The sequence below is a fragment of the Macaca fascicularis genome, chromosome 7 (assembly GCF_037993035.2).
Source record: "Macaca fascicularis isolate 582-1 chromosome 7, T2T-MFA8v1.1".
In the NCBI taxonomy this organism is placed as follows: domain Eukaryota; kingdom Metazoa; phylum Chordata; class Mammalia; order Primates; family Cercopithecidae; genus Macaca; species Macaca fascicularis.
Window position 1 is genome coordinate 53,443,179 of NC_088381.1, and position 23,946 is coordinate 53,467,124.

At 53.7% G+C, this 23,946-nt stretch overlaps 1 protein-coding gene across 6 annotated transcripts in view; it reads left to right on the forward strand.

Moving 5' to 3' along the window:
• TMEM266 (transmembrane protein 266) overlaps nucleotides 1-23,946 on the forward strand; it is a 150,098-nt gene that overhangs the window by 101,414 nt on the left and 24,738 nt on the right. For 4 of the 6 annotated variants that reach the window (XM_015453121.4, XM_005560149.5, XM_065548224.2 and 1 more), the window contains 5 exons: nucleotides 404-558; nucleotides 3,884-3,957; nucleotides 13,238-13,294; nucleotides 14,399-14,537; nucleotides 19,260-19,375. In XM_015453121.4, the coding sequence (XP_015308607.1) occupies nucleotides 404-558; nucleotides 3,884-3,957; nucleotides 13,238-13,294; nucleotides 14,399-14,537; nucleotides 19,260-19,375 (541 nt within the window). The remainder of the gene's footprint in view (nucleotides 1-403; nucleotides 559-3,883; nucleotides 3,958-13,237; nucleotides 13,295-14,398; nucleotides 14,538-19,259; nucleotides 19,376-23,946) is intronic. The other 2 variants (XM_073996419.1, XM_073996418.1) reach the window with 1 other exon arrangement.

Sequence of the window (23,946 nt, forward strand, 5' to 3'; positions counted from 1 at the left end):
AAATTAGCTGGGCGTGGTGACATGCACCTGTAGCCCCAGCTACTTGGGAGCATGAGGCAGGAGAATTGCTTGAACCTGGGAGACAGAGGTTGCAGTGAGCTGAGGTTGTACCACTGCACTCCAGCCTGGGCAACAGAGTAAGACTTTGTCTCAAAAAAAAAAAAAAAGAAGAAAGAAAGAAGAAAAAAAAATGGCCAGCTCCATTTCTTAATGAGACATTTGCACCCTTTATGATGCTCCCCAGCCTCTTGAATAAGGTTGTGTTTCGCCATGAAGCCTAGAGCCAGGGAGAGAGCCCAGGAGGAGTGACGCTGGTGGGTTTGAGAGCAGGGCTTTGACTGGGGCCCACCCTCTTGTCCCCTCCCATTCTTAGCCTCTCTTCTCCCCACTTTTGTCCCCGCAGGTCTAACTGGCTGAAGCCGTGCTGTGGGAAGAGAGCAGCCGTGTGGCAGGTATTTTTGCTCAGTGCAAGTCTCAACAGTTTCCTGGTAGCCTGTGTAATATTGGTGGTGATTCTCCTGACTCTGGAACTTCTAATAGATATAAAGCTTCTCCAGTGTGAGTAGCAAGAGAGATACATATGCCAATACATATGATGTCAATATTCAATGTGCATCTGCATTCATCAGGGGTCCCCAACCTGCAGGCCGTGATCTGCCCCCGCCGATGCTGCTGCCCAGCCTCAGGCCCCAGGGCTCATGGGGATGGCCACTGGGGAGGAAATACATCTGGCAGCTTCTCTCTCTGTCACCCCCAGCCTCAGTTTGCCCCTCTCTGCCCAATGTGGCCTCTGCAGTCCTCTCCCCAGCATTCCATGATCAGAAACTGATGAGATGAAAAACGTTGGGGACCCCTGTATGCATTTTTTTAATTGCTCCCATTTGGGATTTTCCAGGTTGGAATTTTCTGTAGTCTAAAGAGAGTTCCCATTTACGGAGGCATCTCAGCTTGTAGTAACTACTTACGACAGCGACCACAATGATAAGATTCCTGGTATTTTTATCCAGCTGTGAGTTGGCAGTGTGATTTATATGTATGGTGATAGTTTTTAAAGAATTTTCCGCACATTTGACACTACAGTAACCCTGTGAGATGGGCGAGATGGATATGATCCCATATTATAGATGAGGCAAATTAAGATTTGGAGAAGTGAGATACTTGCCCTAAGTAAGAGGTATTGGAGCTGGGACTTCAAGGCACCAGGTCATTTAACTGCTTGGCCAGTTCTCTTCCTCTTGGTATTTGTCCTAGTTTCACGTTAAACCTTGTCTTCCACCTCTTCTGTCCTGGATGTCCCATAGTGACATCGCTGTCTGAGTGGAGGATCCACCGCTTACCCCCACCAGGCCTATCCCGTGCTGTTTGTCGCACCAGAGGGGCAGGGGCAGGTATCTTGCCTCTTGACTTTGGATAACTTAGTGGTTTCTGGTGCAGTTCCTGGTTACCTGTATTGCCCTGACTCAAAAGGTAGATCCTTCAAATGCAAATTTAAAACTAGGCACAGGCCAGGTGTGGTGGCACATGCCTGTAATCTCATTTGGGGAGGCCAAGGTGGAAGGATCGCTTGAGCCCTGGAGTTTGGGACCAGCCTGGGGAACATGGCGAGACCCTGTCTCTACAAAAAATGTAAAAATTAGCCTGGCATGGTGTCACACGCCTGTAGTCCCAGCTCCTCGGGAGGCAGAAGTGGGAAGATCGTTTGAGCCTGGGAGGTCGAGGCTGCAGTGAGCCATGATCACGCCACTGCACTCCAGCCTGGGTGACAGAGTGAGACCCCATCTCAAATAAATAAAATAAATACATACATACATAAATAATAATAATAAAAGGTACAATTATCAGCCCCAAAGAGACTTCTTTTCCTTCCACTGGCAAAATCCAGGACTGTAGATCCAGTCACCCCCAAACCCATTCAGATGTCTTGGGCTTCCTTTCTCAAATGCCCTCAACTCCTTTATGGGATCCTGTGAACTCAGGGTCTGTCCAAGCTCCCTCCAAGTGACATGAGCCTTCTCTGCTCTCTGAGAGAGGATGAATGGTGAGCACAGAATTGCTTTTGTCTGATAAGCCTAGTTGGGTTTTATGCAGCTGGTGGCCCCTTGGTTCCAATTAAAGGATCTTCTAGCATAAAGTGACCGGTACTGGTTTTACACTCAACCTGTCTTCAATTAAACCATGTTGTATACTTTCCCTCCCACTCACCCGTACTGTCTGCTTTTTATGAGACCTGCCCATAACGGAGCCTTTCTTTGCCCGTGGCGGATTGTCCTCGGGGCCCTCGGCTGCTCGGGCTATGACAAGGTATTGAGGAGAACTGAGAACCCAGCCGACACTGGAATTTTGCTTAAAATTAAGTATCCAGGAGATTGATTTTGGTGGGAGATCCAATAGCAGCTCATAAAAGGCATCTTAAATTCCATAAAACGCACAATCAGAGATTTATTGCTCTTCTAAAGCAAACCGTAAAAAAAGGCACAGGAATTCATTTGAGAAATAATGGGGAGAGATTTTATGTTTTCAGAATCATCTGGAGGTCTTCTTGGAGTCACATGGGCCTCAGCCTCTTCGTTCCCACTGGTATTCATGTGGCCTGACTCCAGGCTCATCTTCTAAGGGTCGCCTTGGCCCAAAGCCAGGGGGCCTCAGAGTCTCCCACCTGGAACCTGGTTTTGCAGCTGTCTTCCCCTGGCTATGCTTTGTGACCTGACTTCTACCCACCCCCAGGGTCTGCAGATCCCAGAGCTTCGGGAGAGGTTGTGGGTTCCTCTGTTTCAGTCTGGCCCTCCCCGCTGAAGGCACTGGGCACTTTCCCTTGGCCCTGGGGGGTTTCTGAGCAATGTGCCAAGCAGGCCTGGCGGCAGCTCACAAAGGAAGCAGAGCAGGCATGTTCTCAGCAGCATTCTTGCCCCTCACCCCATCTCAGCTCTTCCCCAGTATCCCACTAGTATTTCTTTTAGGCCTCTGGGGAGCCCTCTACCCTCTGGGGCAATCCCTCCCACCCAGTCTCCATCAGAGCTCACCTGACCCTTGTCCTAGGCCCCAGCATCCTGCTTTTGGCCTTGCTGGCTAAAAACCATGCCATGCCAGGGTTCGAAAGCTGGCCGTGGCTTCACGTATTTTAAAAGGGCTTTCCAAAGAAAATGCCTTAACTCTAAGGAGTGGCTGGTGAAAGGTGGGGCGGGAACCCTCAGGGGCCAATGGCTCCTCTCACTCCCACTCCAGAACCTGGGGGCAAGCAGGGCAACGTAGAAGTTTAGCAGACCCCATCCCACTGGCTCTGCTAATCTAGGGAGGGAGGCAGACACCTCTGCCCCAAACCTGGCTCCCCTGCCAGTCCTCACTGCAGCCTTCTCTCCAAAACACCCTGGCCGACACCACCGTCTCTGCCACTCGGTTTCCAGAACGAAAAGTCACAGTGAGCTCATTTAGAGTCCCCTGACTGTGCACAGCACTTTGGGGGTGAACTGTGGGCTGGATGTCTAAAAGCCCATCCGGCCTCGACTGAAGCTGCCTACACAGCCCAAAAGCCGTGAATGTCTTCCTGAGCCCCTTCTGGAAGGTTTCTTTCCTACAGTCTGGCTACAGCCGAAAGCCCACCAAAGACCAAGCAGGAGCTCAGAGAGGCGGCCCGTGGGGAGAAGGAAGCAGCCCCTTGGGTTGGAGGCAAGAAGAAGAGCATCGTTGTCTCACAAATCTCCTACCGCCTTCACTGCAGACGCCAGCTAAAGCTGCCCTTGCTCTCTGACCCAATTTCCACCAGATCTAAATGTTCACGCAGGCGGGCCCTGGGGTCCCAGAGGTCTGGATGGATGCTGCGAAGCCCCCATAGCAACACACCTAATTCCTTGCTCCTCAAATTTGGTCCTTATCCTGTCCATTGCAGTTTCCAGCGCGTTCCAGTTTGCTGGCGTGATTCACTGGATCAGCCTGGTCATTCTGTCCGTGTTCTTCTCAGAGGTATGTAGAGACTGTGGCCTTGTCACCTCCTTTGTTGGGTGATTCCTGTCCTGGGAAAACCAACATCTACTTCTTGAAATGGTTTCTAGCATCAGGTCCCCCGCTAGCCTTTGAGGCTGCTGGGAGGGAGATACAATACAGATAGCTGAGCTCTGTGGGGGGAGATGGTACAGGGAGCCCGACCCAGCCAGGGGGGTTTGGCGCAAGCAAAACCCTGGGAGGAACCCCAGTGGATGAGCAGGTGTTCTCCTGGTGAGGGGGTGCCGATGACGCTGGTGAACGTGAGACTGAGTGTGGCATCGAGGGGCAGCCAGTGTTGGATGCGGCCAGTAAGGAGCAGGTGGGAGGTGAGGCTGAAGCCGAGTGCCCACACAGGGAAGCTCTTGGGATGCTGTGGCTGTGGCCTTGGGCCCACAGTTGGCCGGACCCTTGGGGCCGAAGCACGCAGGGGGTGGGGGAACCGGGTCACAGGGCCAGGCAGTGGACCCGACCTGGTCCTGCAGGGGCCCCGGGTCTGATGGGGCTGAGAGATATGCCTCTCAGTGTGAGTGCGAGGCTGTGTTTCCGAGATGGGGGCTCAGGGAGCATGGACCCCCGTCAGCTTTGCTGGAGTCGGCTAGTAGAGACCAAGTGCGAATCTCTGTGGTGAGGGGAGGGGAAAGTTTACGGAGATCCGGAGATCCGCGGGCCCCTGGGCTTGGTGCAGAAGCTGACGTGCCTGGGCAGCACATTCCTCTGTTTTTGCATGGGGGTGAGTGACACTTCCTTTGAGCAGTTCCAGGCTGTCCCATTGAGACTCTGGCCTGCATCTGGGTGTGGGAGGAATTGGCTTGGGCTTGCTGCAGGCAGGGCTTTATCCTGCCCTGTGCGCACTGGAGGTTCACTGAAGGACAGGAGAGTTTCATGTAGAAAACTGGTTTTTCCTAACAGAGCCTAGGACTGGCCCAAGTCAGCAGGCCACTGTGTCACTCCACCCTCCAGCATCCCATCCTTGCTATGGGTACATATTAGCCCATGCAGAGTCCTGTGGGCCTTTCAGCATGGCTCAGCAAACCCTTGGGGAAAGGCAGGAACGAGTGAGGCACAGCGCCTTCTGGGAACACATGCACAGCTCACACTAACGGGAGCTGCTCTACCTGAGGCACGGGGGCTCTGGGACCCCAAGACCGGGGGCCTTGAAGGGAGGAAGGATGCTGTGAGAGAGGGTGGCATGGGCAGAGGCACTGAGGTAGGGAACCTTGGGAGTCAGGAGTCCCAGCATCCTCTTGTGGGTCCCCTCTGGTCTACCTAATGGCTCTGCACTCTCTGTCTCTCTCTCCCCCCACCACCCTCCCTAAAAATCAGGAGGGAGCTGGGCTTTGGGTCTTGAGTCTAGAATCCTGACTCCGGGTGTGGGGTGTGGTGGGCCGGGCAGCAGGCATTCCAAGCATGGAACATTCCCTTTCCCGGGTCTTGCCTCCTGCAGCCCATGGAGCTGGCCGGTGAGCCTGGGCCTGAGGCTCAGATGGAGGGGGCAGATCCCAGCACTGCCCTCCCAGGACGGGTCCTAACTGCCTCCCTGAGACCATTGTCCTGGAGGTACCTCCGCCTGCCCCCAGAGCAGAGGGCCTGCTCCCCCGCTTACAGCCCCCACGTGGGTCCTGCCCTCCCTGGCCCCTTGTCTCTGCCTGGCCAGGATTCCCTCCCGCAAACACATGGGCCATGGCCAGATGTCTCCTTGATGCAAACCTTGGAAAATGTGCCATGTGTCTGTGACTGCCAACAAAAATGTTTAATCAGTTGCTGCAGTTCTTCCCCTCTATCCCTCTGCTTTGGTTTTATTGGCTTTTGCAGAATTTATTGCCCAGCATTAATTTGGCATTCCCTTCCCGTCACTGCCGGAGACGAGCCACCTGAAACAGACAAACCCCTGTGCACAGGAATCGCAGCCTCAGAGTCCCCCACAGGCACCCCCAAACCAGGGAAGGGGCTGGGTCCTCCCACAGCTGAGCGGGGAGAGCAGGGTCTGTAGGAGGCTGAGGAGGAAGGGCTGGCTCTGTTACCTTGACCTTGTCAAAGATGGTGAGGGGGTGGAGCCAGGCGACAGGTAGCAGGGTCCGGCCCTGCCAGTGCCCTCTGCCCAGCATGAATGGAGGGCCGGTGCATGGGGATCGAGTGACGAATGAATGAGGTACAGAACCTGCAGGAATATACACACAGCTCACACCACACTAGCAAGCGCAAATTTCCGTGGTCTTGCTGCGTGCCCACAAGAACCATGTGAGAACCTTGTTACTGGAAGGGTCTCATGGAGGTCCCCTGCCCCCAGACAGTTTGGAAACATGTGAGCATGTCTGTGCCCCTCACAGTGACTGGGACGCCTAGTAGGAAGGGCCAGGATGGTGGGTCAGCCTGCGTGTTTGCTCACCATACCAGTGGTGTCCTTTCAAAATACTGCACAGACAAGGAGAGCAGCCTAGGGTTACGCAGCCAGTTAAGACCAAAACTGGACCCAGGGCTCTGGGCTCCTAAGCTGGTCTCTTGCCCCTGACTGCATCCTTCGGAGACCCTGAAGCTGGCAGGGTGGGAAGGGACCAGGGGTCTCTGGGAAGAACCTGAGAAAGAAAGTCTGACCGAGCGATCACTCAGACCATAGACCCAGGATGACTGGCACCCCCTCCTCAGCTGGGAGAAATGAGTGCCACCCCTTCAGGTCTGCCAGTTCTTTCCTGGTTAATACCCAGGGATGTGGCTGTGGGCCGAGGGTGGGGTGGCACTCTAAGCCTCCTTGGCCTTAGGGAGTGGACATTACTCCACAGGAAATTCCAAGAAGGTCACCCCGCCGGGGCTCCTGCTGTCCTGGGCAGTTCTCCACCCCCCCTCGCAGCTGAGCCTTAGGGCAGTCCTGGAAGGTGGGTAGGACATTTTATGAGTTGTGAAACTGAGGCCTGGAGAGGTGTGGAAACCTGCCCAGGGCCTGCAGGAATGGCAGGTGGGCCCAGGCGCAGGCCTCTGGGTGGATGAGTGGGCCTCTGCCCTGGCCTCTGCCCACCCCAGAGCTCTGCAGGCCGCTCTGGGAAGACGGGCTACTGTGCTCTGTGCTGGCCCCAGGTCACAGAGCTAGGCCCAGAGAAGGGGAAGGTGAGGCTGGTTTGGGCTCCATTTGAGGATGTCTGTTCAAATGGGCCAAGCTGTTTGACAGTGAGATAGATGCTGTCAAAGCGGTGAGAGTGCCCCTCATCAGGCAGGCTGTGCAGGGGTCCCTGCAGGGGTCCAAGGTGAGAGTGGATGCCTGTGAGACTCCCTGGGCCCCAGTCTTCCAGGTCACGCAGGGTCACTGCACTTCACGTGGCCCTTCAGCACCAAGAATATACAGAGCCTTGCAATCCAGATGGAGAATTGTGCAAAAGTTCTTCCAAAGCACAGCCCTGCCCTTGGCTGAGGCCAGGCCCAGCTGGCCACTTGGAACTGGGAAGACTGCTGCTCCTCCCCTGAGACTGCAGGAGTCCTTGGGGCCTCCTGGCCAAGGCCAGGCCACCCTGCAGCAGGACCCAGTGTGGGCTGTGGGGTGTTGGCCCCATCCCTGGGGTCTGGAAAGGCCCAGGCAGCCCCAGCTCTTTCCCTGGGAGAAGAGAAAGTGGAGCCACAGCTGGCCTTCTAGACAGGAGCCTCAGGCAGTGGTGGCAGCAGCTACTGACTCTCCTCTCCCTCTCATCCTCCTCCTTCTGTTGAGGTGAAATTCTCTTCACATAACCCTTTTACAGCGGACAATTCGGTGGCATTTAGTACCCACACAGTGATGTGCAGCCGTCACCTCTGCCTGATTCCAAAGCACTTTCATCACCCCCAAAAGGAGACCCCATACCCAGTAGCAGTCACTCCCCCTGCCCCCTGTACCGCCACCCCTGCCAGCTAGTAATCTGCTTTTGTCTCTGTGAACTTAACTCTTCCGGATAGTTCATGTAAACATAATCTTACACTATGTGGTCTTTTGTGACTGGAGTCTTAGCATGTTTTCTCAGTTCATCCATGATGTAGCACAGCACACTTTTCTTTTTTTCTTTTCGAGACAGGGTCTCACTCTATCACCCAGGCTGGGGTGCAGTGGTCCAATCTCAGCTCACTGCAGCCGCAACCTCTTTGGCTCAAGCGATCCCCTCACCTCAGTCTTCCAAGTAGCTGGGATTACAGTCGTGCACCACCACACCTGGCTAATTTTTATATATTTTTTTTGTAGGGACGGGGTTTCGCCATGTTGCCCAGGCTGGTCTCAAACTCCTGAGCTCAAGTGATCCTCCCTACTTGGCCTCCCAAAGTGCTGGGATTACAGGCAACAGCCACTGTTTTTCTTCTCCTTACCAGTGTGAGACTAGTGACAGTGTCAACTACCACACAGATCTTCACATTTCTTATTTTGGCCTTGTAGTTGGATCCTGGAATCCACGTCTTCGTCTTGCCATTGTAGTTTAACCCCAGGGAAAATTTGTCCAAGAGCAGATCTGCTTCTTAAGGAAGTGCCAGGGGTCAGCCTCCAGCACCTGGTACCCATGGTGGCTGTTCCTTAGACCAGCCTGCTCCCCTGAGCCACACACCACCCTACGCCCCCAACCTGGGGCTGTAGCTGGCAGTGTTGGGAGGCCGCAGGCTCGGGGCTAGACATGGCTGCTCCCTTCTCCCTGGCTGGTGGGCCCCATGTGGGGATGGCTCTGCAGGGCACAGGGGTGTCCAGCCCCCACTCTGCTCACTAAGAGGTGAGTTAGGGATCTTCCTCTGCCTTTTAAAAATTTGCACAAAACCAGCTTATAGACTAACAGCTACTTCCGCCTGCATCTCCCAAGGTTTCCAAACTCTAGCAACCTCGAGGGGAGGGCCTCGGCCTCAGGCCGCAGGAAGGGGCAGGAGCCCTTTCTTCCATTTGGCTGAGGCAGGGCCTGGACCAGGTGCAAGGCTTGGGACTTCCCCCTCTCCTGTCCTGCGGCCTGAAGCCTGGACCCCTTCCTTCAGAGAAGACAGCGTTTCCTTCCCTTGGAAGAGATGAGGGGAGTCCCTTCTTGAGAGCAGGGCTTGACCAGGAACAGAAGATGAGGGCACCTGAGGCGGAAGGCAAGAGGGGTCCAGGGACCAGAAGGTTCACCAGCCACTCTTCACACCTCAGTTTCTGCGTCTCTCAAATGGCATAAAAACTTTGCTCCTAATAAATACTCAATAAATGGCACCGTCCTTGAGTGTTTGCCAAGGCTCTAGCCTACACTGCTTATCAGAGCAGCCTCCTGAAGGCAAAACTGGGATGAAGGAGGCTGAAAACCCTTAGCCCCAGGTGGGAAAGGAGGTGACTGAAGCTGACGATTCCGGCTCCGTCAGATGCTCCTTCAAAAGCCCTTTGCAACTTTTAGGGGCCTGTATTGCAAGGCCACGGCCCTGGGGCTGGGGCTGGGGGTGGGGCAATCCCTCATCATCACTCTGCTTTGTTAGTGAGCTGTGTGCCTCGCTGAGCTCTGGAGCAGCTCTGGAGGTGGCCGCACACAGGCGTGGATCTGCTTTCAGCCCAGATCTGTCCAGAGATCCGGCCAGTGTCAGGTGGTTAGTAAGGAACAGTCAGAGCCAGAAAGAGGACCAGACTCTTGACTCCCCATCTAACGCCCTTTCTCATTATTGCTTGTGGACCTGTGGTCTCCTGTTGTAACCTGGAGCAGGGTCGCCTTACAGGTCCCTGTGGTTCCATCGGGTGCTCCAGGGGAGTTTGTTTAAAAAGCGTATTCCGGGGCTTGTGCCCAGAGTTTCTGATATCCTGGCTCTCTACAAGAGTCCAGGAATCTGCGTTTTACATAAACCCCCAATGCTGCTGAAGCGGGGTGTCCTTGGCTGCACATTGAGAAGCACAGGCAGTCAGTGGGTTAGTCCAGCCCGTGTTTTCAGAGGTGTAAGACTCTGCTTGGTCTGTGTGGGGCAGGGCAGTGAGGCTGTGTCCCTGCCTCCGTGGGCAATGGGTCTCGGCAAAGGTGTCGGGAGGGGAAGGATGCTGCGGAGGGGGGAAAAGCCAGCAGGTGGCGTGTTTCAGAGCCAGGGTCACTCTGGCCTTGACCCTAACCTGGAGCCACTGCTTCCCCATCACTAGCAGGAGGCCTGGCTGGGAGGTGTTTCCTGAGCCCTCTCCACAGCGGCCTCTTGCTGTTGTGTTTCCATGGGCTGAGCTAGGAAGGAAAGGCTTCCAGAAGAGTGGGGCTTGAGCCAGGCCTCCGAGGATGGGTCCCCTGTGGACGGGCCAGCACAGAGGGAAGGCAGCGGCTGGGATTCTAGCTGTTTCACCTGCTTCCCTGGCACTGCTCTGGTTCATAAAACCGTCCAGTCTCTTTCCTTTGTGGGGCGCAGAGGCTCTGGGTGCACTGTCTGCTGCCTCCTCCTCCTGCTCAACCACTGCTGGCTGAGTCCCATACCTGGCCAGCTCCCACCACCCCTCACTCCTGGGCCTCTGCTTTTTCGGCTAAGAAGAGTGTTGTTCCTAAAGAAGCATGATGATTCCTCTTATTTGAGGATCCTAAAGGAGTCAGATTAATAGGGACAGAAAGTAGAATGGGGAGAGGTAGAATAGGGAGTTACTGTTCAGCAGGTACAGAGCTTCAGTCTGGGAAGACGAGAAAGCTCTAAAGGTGTATGGTGGTGATGGCTGCACAGCAATGTGAATGTACTTACCACCACCTGGACACTTCCAAATGGTTAAGATGGTTTTGTGTTATGTGTATTTTACCACCATTTTAAAAGGAGAAGGGGGAGAAAGAGGAGGAGCAGTTGCCATAGCAGAAATTATATTTGCACCAGGCCCCGATCCCATCTTCCCAGCCTGGACTTTTGTTTTGGACACTCCAGAATTGAGAGTTCAGGATGGATATGGCTATTGTAGCATTTCAGAGGAGACAAACACTAAGTTTCAATCTCAGCACAATTAGAGGAGTTGGGCAGCAACAAAAGAAACCATATTATTATGTAGTGTGTGTGTGTGTTTTTTGAGACAGAGTCTCTCTGTCACCCAGGCTGGAGTACAGTGGCATGATCTCAGCTCACGGTAGCCTCCGCCTCCCAGGTTCAAGCAATTCTCCTGCCTCAGCCTCCTGAGTAGCTGGGATTACAGGTGTGTGCCAACACGCCCGGCTAATGATTGTAGTTTTAGTAGAGACGAGGTTTCACCATTTGGCCAGGTTGGTCTTGAACTCCTGACCTCAAGTGATCCGCCCGCCTCGCCCTCCCAAAGTGCTGAGATTGCAGGTGTGAGCCATCATGCCTGCTTGTTATGTGGTGTTCTTACACAGCTGAGTACACTCTGCAGAGCCAGAAACTTCTGGGTCCAAATGTTGCCTTCATTCCTGATTGCTGTGTGGCTATGGGCAGCTTCCTTAACTTCTCTGGCCCTTTCTGTAAAATGAGAATCACATGTTAGGAGGGCTGACCCAGGGTCTGGCACTCAGACATATAGTAGATAGCAGATATTATTCTCATAAATAATTGGAAGAATTACAACATGTAACCCACCTCTCTGGCAGAAGGAGAAACTGAGGCCCAGGGAGAGGATTTGACTGGCCCAAGGCCACACAACCAGCCCATTATTGAGCTATGATCTCAAGACATTGTGGCCCCCCCCAACCCAGCTCTCTTCCCACCCCTGCAAGGTGTCTTGCAGTTAAGCATGGGGCCACCCACCCAGACGCCGGGAAGTTATAGAGGAGCAGACTTCGGGCTGCCATGTGCTCCTCTCGGTACTCAGAGAAGGAGACATGACTGTCCCCGATGAGCATTCACCTTCCCATCCCTTCACAGAAATCAAGATTGTCCTTCACGAGAAAGAGCTGGATTTTACCAGCCAAGCCTTTCTGTGGCATAACAGCTGTGGGTGATGATCCTCCGGGCAGCTTTGCAGAGTTCAAAAAGCTAGGCTTATACTACAGGCATGAGGGAGAGGGGCACCATCTGGTGTGAATCACTGTGAATTAAAGTCATCTTGGCTCAAGGAAGAGCCTGCAGACAAATGTACCGGCATCTTACGGGACCAGCATTTAAGAGGCTTCTTTGGAGAAAGATGTCCTCTTGGTGAGGAAACCGCTCCTGAAGGCAGTACCATTCAGGAATTATTCATTCATGCACGCGTTGTTCATCTGTCCACAGTGCATAATTGCCTGGTGGCTGCTGTATGCCAGGTGTTAGGGATAAAAGACAGAACACAGACCAGGTTCCTTGAGCCTCCACTGGGGGATGGGGAGGGAATCAGCACAAGGTACAAGGAAGTGCTGTGGGAGGGTGACTCCCAGGGACCATAGGAACACTCAGGAAGGAGGCACCAGCTGAGCCGGGGAGTCTGCAAGAGCTTCACGGAGGTGACGTTTAAGCCAGAAGGACAGGAAGGGGAAAGCCCTGCTGGCTCAGGCACAGGCCAAGCTGCTGTAACAAGAAAACCAAAACACAGAGGCTTAAACAAGGCAAGGTCCATCTCTTTCTCATGGAAAAATACATTAAGTGGATAGGTAAGGCTTGGGGCTGTTGGGGACCCAGCAGGCTTCTGTCTTGCGGCCTGGCCCTCCTTGGTTGAAGACGGCACACCATCACACTTATGCACCCAATTCTAGGCCTTGGGAAGACAGAAGGAGGAAGAGCCTAATTCATTTAAGGGCACAACCTAAAAGTTGTACTTGGTGCTTCTGGTTGCTAGCCATTGGCCAGAATGTAGTCACATGGCCACTCCCAGCTGCAAGGAAGGCTGGGAAATGTAGTCTTTAGTTGGGTGGCCATGCTGGAGCTTCAGTTATTGTACAGGAAGGAGGGAAGAGATTTGGGGTCAAGGAGTGGAGAAGGGAGTCAACTGCAGTTTTTGCCACATGCAAAGACAAAGCCATGAGAGAGAGAGCTTGTATGTTTGAAGATTCATAAGTGGTTTGCAGCATGATGGGAGTGGCAAAAGATGACACAGGTGAGGCAGGCAGGGTCCTAAGTATCCTTCCGAGGGATTTGGAGTGTATTCTGTATGTACAGGGAGCACTGAAGATGGCATCAGGAGTGCCCAGGGGATGGCACAGAAAGGGGGGGTCTGAGCCTGCAGGCAGAGGAGCCAGCAGGAGGTACGCCCACCACGAAGGCTGGAGGTGAGGCACTGGCAGTGGGAGTGGAGAGGGCACAGGGGCTGAGAAATGCTTAGGAGATGGCGGAGACCTTTTCCTTTTACTGAATGAGGAAGCAGAACTCTGAATGCTGAGCTCTGGAATCTTCTCAGCTGGACGAGGACCTGGAGAATAATCAGTTTCTTACTTCCTTTCCTCAGACTGTTCTACGGATTGTGGTGCTTGGGATCTGGGATTACATCGAAAACAAAATAGAGGTAAAGACCAATGTCCACCTCCAAAGCCCTCACTCAGCCATCCTGGAAGCTGGAAAACATCATGTCCCATCCATCCCAGGGTGGACACCATCAAAAAGGCTGACTCCTTCTCCCACTTGACCTCTGTGGCCGCACATGTTGGGTGGGGCAGGGAGGGGGAACTGAGACTGTTTTCAGCAAAAGAATGTTCTAAAACATTTCTTTAGAATGTTAAAAGGAATGCAGAATTCCTTGAAGTTCTGCAAAATTTTACAATTTGAATCAATTTGAAAAGCTTTTGAAATGTGTTTTAAAACAAATACATTTACCCTAAATGGAAAGCTGAGTGGGAAACTGTCAACGTGCTTCTCAGGCTGGGTTTCCTTTCTGCTTCCTGCCGCGAGGGTGGGGCGTGGTGGGTGGGACGAGGTCAGGGAGGCCTGGCTGTCACTGGCAGTGTTGTGCACACAGGCAAGGCAAGATGGTCAGGATCTGCTGCCCATTCCTTCCTCACCTCTCCATCTAGGTTTCAACCTCTTTGGCTCAGTGCTGGGATCTGACACAGTGGGCCTGGCTGATGGATGGCTCAGAACACGGCCAGGCTGGAGCAGGCAGATGGAAGGGCGGGGCCCAAGGCTTCATTGTGCAGTCTGGGCCCCCTTCTTGCCTAGCCCTGCCTCCCTGGAGGGTTAGAGACTCTGCACTGGACAGAGCTGAGATGTGGGCTCCAGGCTCCTGTTCCGCCTGTGGAAGGAGACACCCTGAGCCTGCCTTCAGCCCCTGCTCTGCCAGGGAGGGATCCAGCTTGGCCTCTGCCCAGGGTCTGGGATACAGAATGCAGGCCTTATCTTGAGAAGGGGCAAGACAGCCCAAGGCCATCTGAACTAAGGGCTGGAGATGGGCTGAGGTCGCTTGGAGGACAGAGTGCACTCAGGAGAACATCTAGGAGGAGGAGGCCCCTAAAGACTCAGGAGGGTCAGGAGGGGCCACCAGGGATGGGGTGGCCTTCTGGTGGGGCCCCGGGCTGCTGGAGAAGTTGAGCAGCACCAGCTGCTTTGCCTGACTGACCCCTGGTCCCAATCACTCGGCAGGGCCCAGGGCACTGAAATGCACCTCCTCTCACAGGTGTTTGACGGGGCTGTGATCATCCTATCTTTGGCTCCGATGGTGGCGTCCACTGTGGCCAATGGACCCAGGAGCCCCTGGGATGCCATCAGCCTCATCATCATGCTCCGGATCTGGAGGGTGAAGAGGGTCATTGATGGTGAGTGGCCCGAGGGGGATGTGGTCAGTGGGGCTGCTCCAGAAACTGGGCTGTCAACTGAGAGGAGACACTGTGTGATGAGGGTACGCCCTGCTGGCATCAGAGTGGAAGGTGAAATTGTCAGCAGGGAGAGGGGCCAGCTGTCCCTGCTCACTCACCGTCACGCACACTGCCCAGGTGTTGCATGCACACACTGAACTTCCCAACTCCCATTTGGGGGCCATGTGTTCATTCCCATGCAGCTGTTTACTGTGAGCCTGGAGGGCCAGCCTCCGCGAAAGCCCTTAGAGCAGGGCCTGTCGTTCTGGAAGGAGCAGACTTTTTTTTTTTTTTTTTTTTTGAGACGGAGTCTCGCTCTGTCACCCAGGCTGGAGTGCTGTGGTGTGCTCTCAGCTCACTGCAAGCTCTGCCTCCCAGGTTCACGCCATTCTCCTGCCTCAGCCTCCCAAGTAGCTGGGACTACAGGTGCCCACCACCACGCCCAGCTAATTTTTTGTATTTTTAGTAGAGACGGGGTTTCACCGTGTTAGCCAGGATGGTCTTGATCTCCTGACCTCATGATCTGCCCACCTCGGCCTCCCAAAGTGCTGGGATTACAGGCGTGAGCCACCGCGCCCGGCCAGGAGCAGACTTTTACACCCTGAGTGTCTCAGTGCACACCTGCTGCTGGCTCCCCGATGGCCTCCAGCCTCACCACTGGCTCTATCCAGGTCATCTAGTCAAGGCCTTGCTCCCTACAGGCTCTGTCTCACCTTTGAGTCCACCAAGGGCAAGCTGGGTGCCCATAAGCCCGTTGACCTGCAAACAAGTAGAGAAGAGAGATGCTGGCAGGGGCTGGCCTTTGGCCTGTGCTTCTGTCATCTTCAGTGACATGCCTTTCCAGCCCTGGGTCTCCATTCACAGAAAGCATCTGGTCCACTCCTTTGTCATTGCTTTATCATTGCCTCCCCACTGGGCCACCCTTGTCTGGAAAGCTATGCCCTGACCTGGGTGGCTCCTGTGTTTCCAGAAGGTGGTGACAGACCAGAGTATGTGGCCCAGAGGACCTGGGATACAGAAAACCCACCCCTGGAGAATGGTGCAGGATAGTCGGGGTGGGGGGTAGCCCAGAGGATGATGACACAGGCAGGTCACTGAAGTCATCTTACAGAAGAGGGAAGACTCAAGTTACTGGGCTCCAGAGGGTGGTCCTTGGTCCCTGAGGACAGGAAGAAGAGGCCCACGCCACATCAGCCAGATAAGGAACAGAGCCACTCACAGTGGGCTGGTCAGCCTCCAATAGAGGTCCCCCTAGCGTGACCAGGAGGTTGTATAGACAGTGGTTCCCAGGATGTTTTGTTGGTTTGGTTTGGTTGACAGCAAAGCCTTCTTCAGCAAAATCATACCCAATCTGCAAAAGAGATTGCAAGTGGAGCTGCTTTGGTTGACTTGGAGTGGAGGAGCCTCACAGCCCACCTCCTTGTCTTCTCCCTTGCCCTCTGAGGCACCTCTAAGGAACTGCCAGGCCTTCTGGAGCACAGTTTTTAAACCACTGGGATAGATGCCACGGTCTTTTCCAGCCCTGAATTTTGATTGCAGATGATAGAAATTGTAGCCATGACACTATTCCACCAGCATTTGCCCAGCAGGTGCAAGGCAGAAGCTGTCATCCTCAGGGTGGGCTCCCTCTCCTTGGGCCTCACCCTGTGTTCCACCCTGGGAACACTGTGGGATTTGGTCCTGATAAAGATGCTGACATCTTGTCAGGGGTCCCCTAATAGGGAATCTTCATCAAACTGGAATGTGTTTGGGTCTCACTTCAGAAGCCTTCGGAAGGCTGGGGAGGCTCTGGGAGATCACCTGGTTCACCCCCGTCATTTGACAGATGGGGGAACTGAGGCAAAGAAGGATGAGGGTCACTTGGTGAATCAGGCTCAGGACCAGAAGTGGAGCCTAGGACCCCTGACACCCACCAGCACTCTTTCGGTTGCTCACTCCCTGCAGTCTGCTCAGGGCCCTGTTCTTGGGCTCTGTCCATGAGAACATCCACCCCGCTCAGGGTAGGAACAGCGCCTTCTGGGTCTTTCTTCCAGCTGTGGACAGCTGCACACCCTCAGACTAATGGATTTTGAGAGCCCCCTTTGTGACACTCTTCCCAACTGTCCCGCCCTTTTCCTGACACGTCAGGCTTCGCGGAGCCACCGGGAGCCTCAGGAGAGAGACATGCTGGTGAACAGATGGACGTTAATTTACTACTCTTGCGAAATAACCCTGGGTGTGAACTGGCTTCAGCAGAGATCTGAGGAGGCGGCGGCAGGCCTCCGGACCTGGAGATGGGTCTCAGGGACACATGGCCAGCCCGCAAGTCTGCAAGCAAGCAGAAAAGTCCCAGTGTCTCTTCTCTGCTGGTTCCTGCAACTGCCAGGAAACATGTGGAGGTGCAGAGACTGCAGGTGGAAAGGAGACTGGGAGAGAGGAAACGTGGAGGGTTCTATAAATCAGGGACAAGAGAGTCATGTGACCGAGGCTTCTGAAGAGTCAGGAAGGGCTGGTGTGGGAACAGTGTGAGGGGAAAGGCTGTGTCAAAGTCAGGAGTAGACACTGAGACTTCCCAGGAGCCCAGAGCTACTCTGAGCCCACAGAACCACCAAGGGAGGTGTCCATGGGACTACTGCTGGCTGTTGGAGCATGGGGCCCTCAACCTCAGAGGTCAGGCTTTCTCTTCTGGGTCTCACTATACCAGTTATAAATAGGATCATCTGAGTAACAGAGACTCAGAATAACAGTATCTTAAACAACAAAGAAGCTTATTTCATTCACGTGAAAGTCTGCAGGCCAGGCATGGTGGCTCATGCCTGTAATCCCAGCATTTTGGGAGGCTGAGGCAGGCAGATTACCTGAGGTCAGGAGTTTGAGACCAGCCTGGTCAACACAGTGAAACCCCGTCTCTACTAAAAATACAAAAATCAGCTGAGTGTGGTGGCACACACCTGTACTCCCAGCTATTCGGGAGGCTGAGGCATTAAGAATGGCTTGAACCCGGGAGGTAGAGGTTGCAGTGAGCTGAGATAGTGTCACTGCACTCCAGCCTGGGTGACAGGGTGAGACTCTCTCTCAAAAAAAAAAAAAAAAAGTCTGTAGGAAGGTGGCCCAAGACAGATATGGCCCTGACTACAGTCACTGACTCCCTGTAGTCAAAAGCCCAGGCTCCTTCTGTTTTTCTGTTTTGTTGCTCTGCTGCACTTAGCCTACTTTTCAAAGTCACCTCATGGTCCAAGATGGCTGCTTCCATGCCAGCCATCACATTCTCATCCTAGCCAAGGAGAAGGAGGAAGGGAAGAAGATAAAGAGTCAAAAGGAAGGCCCACTGCCTTCTTATTTTAAACATCTTCATCCAAATATAATTCACATGCCATAAAATCCACCCATTTAAAGTCCACAATTCAGCCAGGCATGGGCTCACGCCTGTAATTCTAGCACTTTGGGAGGCTGAGGTGGGTGGATCATTAGAGGTCAGGAGTTTGAGACCAGCCTGGCCAACGTGGTAAAATCCCATCTCTACTAAAAATACAAAAATTAGCCAGGCGTGGTGGCGGGCACCTGTAATCCCAGCTGCTCAGGAGGCTGAGGCTGGGGAATCACTTGAACTTGGGAGGTGGAGGCTGCAGTGAGCTAAGATCACACCACTGCACTCCAGCCTTGGTGACAGCAAGATTCCATCTCAAAATAAAATAAAAGTTCACAATTCAGTGGTTTTTAGTATCTTCATAGAGTTCTGCAGCCATCACCAAAAAATCTAAGTCTGGAGTGGTTTCATCACTCCAAAGAGAAAGCCCACACTCATCAGCAGTCACTTCCCATGTCCGCCTCAGCCCTAGGCAAGCACTGAGCTGCTTTCCATCTCTATGGAGTTGCCTGTTCTGTTCCATTATATTTCATATAAATGGAATCATGCGACATGTGGTTTTTCTGTGTCTGGCCGCTCTCATTTAGCATCCTGTGTTTGAGGCTTATCTGTGTTGTGGCTGGTGGTGGTACTGCATCGCTTTTCATTGCCAAGTAGTGCTCCACTGCATGGCTAGACCACAGCTGATGCATCCACCAGTTGATGAACATTTGGGTTATGTCTACTTTTTGGCTATTAGGAATAATGCTGTTATGAACGCTCATGTGTGAGTTTTTGTGTGGACACATGTTTTCCTTCCCCTAAGGTTCCTAGGAATGGAATTTCTGGGTCACATGGTCGCTCTCTGTTTAACACTCCGAAAAACGGACAAACCGTTTCCCTAAGTGGTTGTACTGTTTTCCTTTCTGCCAGTGTGTGCAGGCTCCAGGGCCGCCCCATCCTCACTGGCCCCAGCTCCTTTGTGAAGATGGCTCCTGCAGCTGCTGCCTGCCACCTACACTAGCATCCTATGGTCCAGAGGGTGGTCTTGTGGCCACCCATAGCTGCAAAGGAGGCTGGAAAATAGTCTTTATTCCAGGCAGCTGTGCACACAGCCCAAAAGTATGGGTTCTAGCACTATGGAAAACAGGAAAACAACTACCCTGGCCACTATGAGTAAAGGTTGTAGCCCTCTGTACTTTCTGGATGCTGTCGGGTACCTGGACATTTCTCCCTCTAGATCCACAGAACTGGCCCAGGGCCTCGAACCTGCTGCTGGCTAAATGCTGGGTCAGCCCTTCCCCAGCCCAAGCCCTGCCACTGCTGAATTCTTTACAGTGCTGTCTCTGTCTTTCCAGCCTACGTCCTGCCAGTGAAGCTGGAGATGGAGATGGTCATCCAGCAGTATGAGAAGGCCAAGGTCATCCAAGACGAGCAGCTGGAGAGGCTGACGCAGATCTGTCAGGAGCAAGGGGTAATGCACCGCCACTTTCGGCTCTGTCCATGGTCTTGCTGGGGACACTGGTAGTGCCTAAAGCCACGGGTTGCTAGAGCTGCAGGGGCACCAGAGGTCAGGGAGTTCCTCCAGCCCCTTGTTGGACTCATGGGGAACCTGAAGCCCAGAGAAGGGGGCACATCTCCAGGGTCGCTGATGTACAGCCCAGCTAGGCATAGACTCAACCCTGACTCCCAGGCCAGGGTTCTTTCCACTGCAGCACGGTGACTCTTCAGCTCCCCAACCTGAGCCTGCCAGGTTGCCCCCTCAGTTCATCAGCATCTTCTCGGAGACATGGTTGGTCTCTTAAGCCAGCGGCTAATTCTGTCTGCTGAGGGTTGCTGGGCACCATAGTATGTCCATTGCCATGCAGGACGCCCAGAGCCCCAGAAAGGTGCTAGCGGTGCTCTCCACCCTCCAGGAGCCGTGATGAAGACTCGGAGAGGCAGGTGGTGGGCCCTGCAAGGATGGGCTCAACAGAGGCAAGGGGGACTGGCAGCTGGGCCAGGAGCACCCTGTTGGGCATCCAGAGACCTGCATTCAAGGCCTAGCCCTGCGGCTCCCACCCCTCCAGACTCCAGCCAAGTCAGGCCACCCCTCTGCCCTCAGTTCCTTCCTCTGTAAAATAGGGTGGCTGCTCCCATGGGAGTGGGACAGAGGAGTTCAGAGGAAGGGGATTGGGGTGCTCAGGAGGGGGTGGCTGCTGGAACCCACAGCAAGGCTGAGAGCTCTGTAGAAGCGCAGCTCTGGGTGCGGGGAAGAGTCTGGTCCCAGGCTGTAAGGTGGGAATGCTACTGAGGGGACTGGCAAGGTGGTGGGAATGTGGGGGATGGGCCAAATGACATGCATGGTCATTCCCATTCTGCCCCATGGATTCTGGGGAGGGGACAGGGCCACTGCCCCCAACTACACAAGCCAGAGACACCAAGCCTATGGCTCTCCGTGCCCAGGGCCAGGCGAGTTCTTCTCGGGCTGTCTTCCAGCCCATGTCCTGCCAGTGAAAGTGGAGGAATGCCCGTGGCCTCATATTGACATGGGCACTGAGTCCTTCTGGCTTGCAGTGCAGTAAGGATGGGCACCCCTGGGATCCCTCTTCCTCCCCCATTGCTGGGTGCCCAGGCAGTCTCCAAGGGGGTCTCAGGGCTGAGGTCTAACCTGGCGTATGGGCCATTATGTGTCCGCCCGTCCCATCAACCTCCTGTCTCATGCGTCTGGTGCATAAACACCCTGATTGTGCCAAGTGGAGTCACCTGTCATTTTGACAAGCCCTGTGCCATGCCACCTCTTGGGATTTGGTTGCATGGTGCCCCTTGCCTAAATCCCCGCCCCTTGCAAGCTTTGTCTGTCTAATTCAAGTCCTGGCCTCTCTACAGAGCGTGTTCCCCCCGTCAGCAGTCTCTGCACCCCCTCCCCCACCCCCACAGCTGTCCTCACTTGTCTGCATTCACAGGGCACTGGGCACTCACTGCCATGGTCAGTGCTCCTTTATACCTGGGGCAGCTCTTCCCACTGAAATGGATGCCCCCTGAAGGCAAGCCTTGTCCAACTCACATCCATGCCCCAGCCCCAGCCAGCACTCCGCGCGTTGCAGGTCTTGGTAAATGCATATTCAGTGTGTGTTGCAGGTCTTGGTAAATGCATATTCAGTGTACCTCTTGGCTCCCTGACCAACCCCAACCTCTCATAGTTTTGGGGTGGGGGACACGTCTGTGGAATGTCACTACAAAGTGATCCTGGGAAATGTCCCCACAGGAATACACACACACTGTCTTCAGAATCATCTCCTCGGAATGCCTGTCAAGAAACCAATCTTTTTATATGCTTTGGGGACACTATGACCTTTCGTTTTGCACAGAATGCCTGTGCATGACAAGAGGGGTCATCAGGGGACACGGCCTTCAGGGGCATGTTGTCCAAGGTGTCCTGAGAGCAGGGCAGTCTATGGAATCCTAGACTAGGAAGAGAAGCATTCCCACCCTGAGGAGCTGGCATCAGCTTCATTCATTCTCTCGCCATATCGCGTGGTCAGCCAGCACCGTCCAGAGCTGCTCTGTGCTGGGCTTGTGCCGGGCATGCAGATGCCACTCAGGACAGGGTGTGGCCGTTGTCCTCACGGGGCTCTGGGTGACTCAGGGGGTTTAGCAGCCCATAAATAGGCAGTGGAAATCTGGTGCAATGCCTGCATCACACAGGCACGTCCCCGGCTCTGCAGGCTAGGGTGGGGAAGGCTTTCCAGAGACGCTGATGTGGAGCAGGGCCCCGGGGAGAAGGCGGAGGGAATAGCGTGGGGTGTGGGAGTGGGTACAGTGGGCCATGTAGAGGGTGAGCAGAGCGAGGCAGCAGGAGAATTGGGGACAGGCTTGGGAAGGGGCTCTGTGGCTGACCAGAGAGTTTGGGCTTTATCCTGCTGGGACAGAGGAAGCCTGGAGAATTAAAAGCGGGACTGGGGGATCTGCTCAGATGTGAGTTGTTGATGGAGCCTTCTGGCTGCTGTTGGAGGCTGGATGGAGAGGGCAGGGTGGAGATAGGAAGACTGGGGACAGAGGCTGGAGAAGAAGGTGAGAGAAGCTTGGCTTTAGGCAGAGGGGGCTGCAGGGAAGTGGGGAAAGGAAAGCGCAGGGTGTCATCCAGAAAGCGGCTGGAAGCCGATCAGGCAGTTCTCATTCTGCTGTCAAATAGGAAAACAAATGCTCTACTTCACGGCAGTTGGCAACGTGAAAGACATGGACATAGGGCTGCATCTGCCCCTCATAAATTCGCAGCCTCCCAGCCCCACTGGGAACGCGCTGACCCTGCCACACACCTCACCTCAGCCACACATGTGCCACGTGGCCAGGAGAAAATCCTAACAGCAACCCCACCTCCCAGGGTTTCCACCATGACCTCTGTCCAGAGCCCCCCGGGGACCCCAGGTTGCTGCCGTCCTGATTCAAGTCACTCTCCACATGTGGCCTCCTTCCCGGGGATCTCAGCCAGAGGGAAACTCCCTTGCATTCTGCACAGGAAAGAACCAATAAATAAAGACAGATTCCCTCCAGGTAGTGACATCTGGAAAAGAGATGAACAGAAACAAACCATTTTAATTTAAAAAACACCTGAACCCTGTCATCTTAGTTAAGACAGCAGAAAGGGCCAGACAGGCTGGACTCCCAGCGGGGCCGCCAGGGACAGTAGGGGGCTGCCTGGCCAGAGGGACCAGGAGGGCTGCTCTCCTGGAGTCTGTGGTGCCCGCTCCACAGAGCGAAGCAGACAGACACCTCGCTCACGCTGTATTTTCAGGCCTGGTTTCAGACTTGACTGGGTAACAGATACTCTGGAGGAAATGAGACCGCGGGCCCTGGAATGTCAGGGATGGCTAGACCTTTGGAGACAGCAGCCCGTGGAATGATTGAGAATAGACTTGGTTCTAAATAGACTTCGAGCTGGCTTTGAACCCAGGTATGTCTCTCTTTAGAACAATTACTGGCCTTGTGGCTTTGGGCATTAATGGGACATCTATAGGCCTTGGTTTTCCTAATCTGAAAAATGTGTGTAGTAATAGAATCCTTGAAGGATGGTGATGAGATCACGTGACCTAAAGCCTGACATGTGATGGGTAGCAACTAATGGGAGTCCACCAGCCCCACCACACCTGCCCCACACACCCATTTTACAAATAAGAAAACTGAGTGGTGGCGGCTCGCCCAGGCGGCACACAGCTAGTCCAGGGGGCATAGAACCAGGCGTCCTAACTGTGAACACTGTTCTTTTCCAGCCCATCATGTTCAGCTTCCTTTTTCCTACTTATGGTACCTCTTAGCACTCGGTGAAAACATTGATCAGATTATGCATGGGGTATCTTATACTGCAGGCACAGACCTGGCTCCCCTCAGCGGTCTCAATGGCACCCCCAACCCCATTCCAGGACAGTCTAGTATTCTTTGTGATAAACTCTTTCTCTCTCCTTGCTGGAATTCTCAGAGTATAATGAAGCTATTTCCAAACTGAATTCACGTATGCTGCCTGAAAAATTGACATTTACCAATGAAATGTGTTAGGGTCCAAGTTTAAATACAACACCTGGCCTGGTGCAATGGCTCACACCTGTAATCCCAGTGCTTTGGAAGGCTGAGGCAGGAGGACTACTTGAGGCCAGAAGCTTGAGGCTGCAGTGAGCTGTAATGACGCCACTGCACTCCAGCCTGGGCCACAGAGCAAGACTCTGTCTCTTAAAAAAAAAAAACAAAAAAAACACTTTGCACTCCCTTGCTCTCTTGCTGGGATTTGTTTGTACAAGTATTTGCCACAACTTCACCGAGCTCTTTTTTAAAAAAATAAACTTTATTTTTTAGAACAGTTTTATATTTACCAAAAAATAGTGAAGCAGGTGCAGAGTTTCCCATATCACCTGTGCCTGGCTACCCATTATTAACATCATACGCTAGTATCATTTGTTACAGTGCACAAACCCACATTGATACGGTACTCAGATTTTCTTAGTATTTAATCTTTTATGTCCTCTATTTGCTCCACATTCAGTCAGCATGTCTCCTTAGGCTTCTCCTGGCTGT